Here is a 4,950-nt window from a genome sequence, read left to right on the forward strand (position 1 = left end):
CCCCCCCCCCCAGGGCTCGTCGGCGAGAACACCGCATTGACCGTCGATCGCGATCGCGCGACGACGACGACGAATCCCTCCACCGTTCGCGGACCGGAGATCGATCGATGATCGGTTTCATCGTCCCGTACGTGTCTCTCTGCAATCAGAGCAGTCCGAAATGTCTCGACAATCACGATATGTCTTGAGATAAGGCGTGCAAATCACAAAAATGATTCGCACGTACACACAAAGACGCGAGACATTTTTAGACGAGGACGTTTTGTCGCTCAGGTTGCCCGCCGCTTGACTCTCGTTGATCATACAGCGGAATCTCAAGCCTTCGACGAAATGTGAGTACACGTTGCAGGTGGACTCGCGGTAGGAAGAACGTGGGGCCACCAGCACCACCACCACCACCACCACCACCATCACCACCACCACCACCACCACCACCACCACCACCACCAACCACCACCACCAACCACCGACCCACTACCGATCAGCCGCGACACCGACTTGTTAACAGCAACAACGAAACACATCACACATCACTCTCTTTTAGAGGCCGTGCTTTAGTCAGAGTCGTGCGAGTCTCTCGTGATTGTTGTCGGAAAATACTCTCTTTCTTGTGCAATCAAGTTTTAAAAGCCGGCACGGTGCGACAGGTCGGTGGGGAGCAAAAAAAACAATTGGAAAGAGACTCCCCCATCTCTCTCTCTCGTCGTATATCCATGCCGCCATGTCGCTTGGAGAAACTTGAAGAAAGTATTTTGCGAATCACTGCACGTTTCTTCGAATGGTCACGAGGTGACTCCTCTTTTACCTTTTTTCGTTATCCTAGATCGTAGAGGCTATTTCTGCGTAGCATTGATTTCTAGAGGAACGTTCGCACGAGTTTCCTGGGCTGTAATTTCGCCGTGCGTTTGCCGGGAGTCACGATTCTCTGTCTTGCGTCTGAGTCTCTGGTGGTGCAGTCTCTCCCCCCCGCGCTGCATCGCCAATTGATATGATCAAGATGATGACAACGACGTCGACGATGATGACGCTGATAATTGTGACGATGTGGTGTGTGCGTGTATGCACGCACGCGCGCGCATGTGTGTGTGTGTGTGTGTGCGCGTGAATCACGCAGATCAGGAAACTCAAATTCTAGTTGCACAAGTATAGTTGTGCTGGCGTATTTATCGTGACTCTAGAGTAGTGTCGGCACTGTGTGTCACGTTATAATCGTTCATAATAATCATAACAACAGGCTCTCTCTGTCACGAATCTAGATCGTCGTGTGGTCAATTTGAATTTCTCGATAGCGTCGAGGTAAGTTGGCCACCTGATACGTTACACTTATTACTTCTTAGAAGCCGCTGTTGATACGTGCTTCAGGTGAGAGTGCGCCACTCACACGGCTTTTGATTTCTCGATGTCCTGAATCGTTGCAGTGCTTCTTTATCATCGTATTTATATACATCTCGATATCTCTACATATATATATATATATATACACATATTATATACACACACACACACAAACTATTATTGGACAATCCTTTACATACCGACTTGATAATGACCAAATCTTGATGGCTCTTCGAACGTTGTCGAGTTACCACGTTCAGAGAGCGTTTCGATATTGTATAGTGTGTGTGTATATGTATATATTTGTGTACATAATTATTATATCTGTGTACTTGAGGCGACCAGGAAATTTATGTCGAACGATCACTTAGTCGTAGGTGTGTACATACATCGAGTAACTTTTTCAGAACGACGGCTAATTGAAAATTGGACATCTCTAGCATTGTCGCTTACGGAGGAAAGTGTATTAGCGATATCCTTATACGTTATAGTTGATTAATTTGTCGACAGCTTGCGTGAGCGGATAGAATAGAGACGCCACCACGATAAATCGCTGGAGGCTCACTCATTTATGTTCTCTGCACCCTGTCTGTCGCAGGATGTTGCTGAATCATCGACAATACTTGTTCTTTCCGCCTATCGTTTTTACTCGATATCCGGTGATCTTGAAGCAAGATTATCCTATTATGACTCACGCAAAATGCTATCGTGTCGTTACTCGCGATACGACAGACATTGAAATTCTAAGTCACGCCGTCCACGGTACCGAGATTAAGTATGTCCTCTGTCTTTGATGTCACACACAGAAATGCAAATGCCCGCGCAATATTATCCCGTCACATTTGACCTGAATCGTCACGTAGCCTTGACGAATCCTTCGCACCATTCCCACCCCTTTGCTCACCTGTGTACGCAGTTCAAGTGAGTTATAAAGTTTCATTGCAGCTCTACATTTTACACTGATCATTAAAGTGATTCCGAAAATGAAGAGAGATCGAGCGAGAGAAAGGCGAAAAAGAGCACACGAGGTAGGAAGTTTGTATGAAAAAAAAAGAAAATATAGAAAGAGAGAGAGAGAGAGAAGAGAAGAGAGAGAAGAGGAGAGAGAGAGAGAGAAAGAAAAAGGGAGAAGGAAAGAGAAAAGGAGATAGAGAGAGAAAAAAGAAAGAAAAATAGAAGAGTATAGATGAATGTAGAAGAGAAAGAGAGAGAGAGAGAGAGAAAAGGAGAAGAAAGAGAGAGAGAGAGAGAGAGAGAGAAAGAGAGAAAAAGGTAGCCAATAAAAGTCGAAAATGTCAAAATCGATTCGTATTTTGCGTTCTGCGATTCCATCGCCGGCTACGGAGACGCGCATTAATTAAGATCATTCTGACAGCCCTTGGACCTGGACGAAGGGAACTGCTGCTGCACACCGGGCACACGCGCTTTCGCTCATCAGTGAAGGATAATAGTTTTTAGCGGTATTTCTTGTTTGGTTTACAACGCAGAGTGCGGCGTTGGCGGGATGCTCGTCGTTGGCGGAAGCGCTGGCGCTGTGGCACGCGGTACCGGCTTTGTGAGCCGGAAGCGTAACAGCACGCCGAGCACCATACAACGATCCGAGGAGATCATGCCGACCTACCAACGCTTTGACCCCGGCAAACCGACAGGATCGGCAGCCAGCGATACCGCCGGAAGTCTCAACTCGATTTCTAGTTCCGAAGGAAGCTCGTAAGTAGTGGACTCCAACCTGTGGCGAGACCGATTCTGCAAGCGGAAGCGCGAGATTCCTGATTACATATATACACTCTCTCTCTCTCTCTCTCTCTCTCTCTCTCTCTTCTCTTTCTCTCTCTCTTTCTCTCTCACATACTCTTTCCCCCCGCTCTCTCTTTCTCTCTCTCTCTCTCTCTCTCTCTCTCTTCACATCTTTCTTTCTCTATAGCCATTGGTTTCTATTCTTCTTCGACTTCTTTCTCTTCTCATGTTCTGTCTATCTCCATGTGATATGTCGACAAAAGAGAAGCCGCATGTTGTTCGAAGAGGCTGAGATCACTCATTTCTATCACTGCAAACATTATTTGAAATTATCTTTGAGCAGATTTAAAAAACTGCCAAGAACATACCATGAATTGACTTGTCTTTGTATTTTATTTGGTCAGCAAATGAACATCTCGCAGCTGGCAGGTTAATCGCTTGTCGACATACGCGCGACCGATGCGCTCGATATTCAGGTGGCCAAAAATCCTATTGGAAAAAATGTTAGATACTCAGGTGCCTGAATGTAGAGACTATCTGGTCTGTACTTTTGGGTCGAGTCATAAATAATGACAAATATATTTCTGGTTACGCTCCAATGACTTGCAGTATATATACTTTACACATGTGAAGATAAGTTTATCAAAAGAGAAGAAAAGTTATTAATATGACTCGACAACAATAATAGAGCACTCTGTACGCGAATTTGTAATCTCTTCGTTTCTTCTGACCAGCGGGCTTACTCTTTGTCAATCGCGGTAGATGTCAGCCGCAAGATTGATTTGTACCGACTGACTTGTCCGAATGAACGCCGTCGCAATAATCAAGGTACAGGCGAGGAGTAATCCCGCTGGTCGTCTCTCGTCTTACTTCCTATGTGCGCTAAGAGATTTGTCCACATAAAAAAATTTTGCAGATCGATCTTCGAACCTGCGAGTCGATGTGTCTTTGATATGAACTGTGCAATTATATTGCTGTGGGCGCACACGCTTCTCTTCTCATCCCTCCTTCGACTTCCACCATCTTGTACATACTTTGAATTAATCATGACTTTATTTCGATCACACTGCTTTATTTATTCGTAGGACAAACGAGGCGTGCTCTATTGATATCAGGCCATACCTATTGATATCAGGACCTTTGCACATGAAAAAATATAATTACGTTACTTTAGCGCGAACGAAATGTCCTTACGTTCACTCGCATACCTTTCTTTTCTCTGTCTCTGATTCTTTCCGGCGTGACGACGTAACGGCGATGACTTCGAGATTGCATTTCTCGAGCGCGCGCTTATTCGATTTCTTTTTCTATTCGCGTCAACGATGTACCTTCGTCGCACGTCGATTTTGCAACGCGAGGAGGAAACATGTATGAAAGTGTATAGTCTTCGACGAAGTGGATGGGATTTATATTCTGCTGTCTTATTCTCTGTCTCCTCTTTCACTTCCTCCCGCACTTCTTTCGTCCTTACTCCAGAAAACGAAAGCAGCCCCTTAAAAGATATATTGTCATCCACTTATCGGTGTTGTTGTCGTCTTGGCTTAGTTGCTTGATTGTGGCAAATGATTGTGTCGCATTACTTCGGAGCACCGTTGCACATACAACACGCACTTTTGTATCCACTATATGTCAGTGTGGTCGTTATTGTCACCGAGCCATATTTTCTACCTACATGGTGAGAGGGACACTAACACATACCGTCAATATATATATGTATACATATGTAATATATATCATATATATACGTTGACGCGAAAATGTCGTCCGCAGAATCGTTTGTCCTAATGGTTTTCGCACATTCCCGTGTACCCGAGAGATACATTGCCTTTACGATATATATATATATATATATATATATATATATATATATATATATAT

The 4,950-nt window shown here is 44.6% G+C and overlaps 1 protein-coding gene across 19 annotated transcripts in view; it reads left to right on the forward strand.

The window, feature by feature from the left end:
- Nucleotides 1-4,950, forward strand: part of LOC116850969 (regulating synaptic membrane exocytosis protein 2-like) — an 89,754-nt gene that overhangs the window by 76,758 nt on the left and 8,046 nt on the right. For 17 of the 19 annotated variants that reach the window (XM_032829898.1, XM_032829981.1, XM_032829972.1 and 14 more), the window contains one exon: nucleotides 2,823-3,045. The exons of the other annotated variants lie outside the window; for them this stretch is intronic. In XM_032829898.1, the coding sequence (XP_032685789.1) occupies nucleotides 2,823-3,045 (223 nt within the window). The remainder of the gene's footprint in view (nucleotides 1-2,822; nucleotides 3,046-4,950) is intronic. 19 annotated transcript variants of the gene reach the window in all.

This window comes from Odontomachus brunneus, unplaced genomic scaffold (genome assembly GCF_010583005.1).
Source record: "Odontomachus brunneus isolate Ranch 3 - 2012 unplaced genomic scaffold, Obru_v1 Obru_scaffold_006, whole genome shotgun sequence".
In the NCBI taxonomy this organism is placed as follows: domain Eukaryota; kingdom Metazoa; phylum Arthropoda; class Insecta; order Hymenoptera; family Formicidae; genus Odontomachus; species Odontomachus brunneus.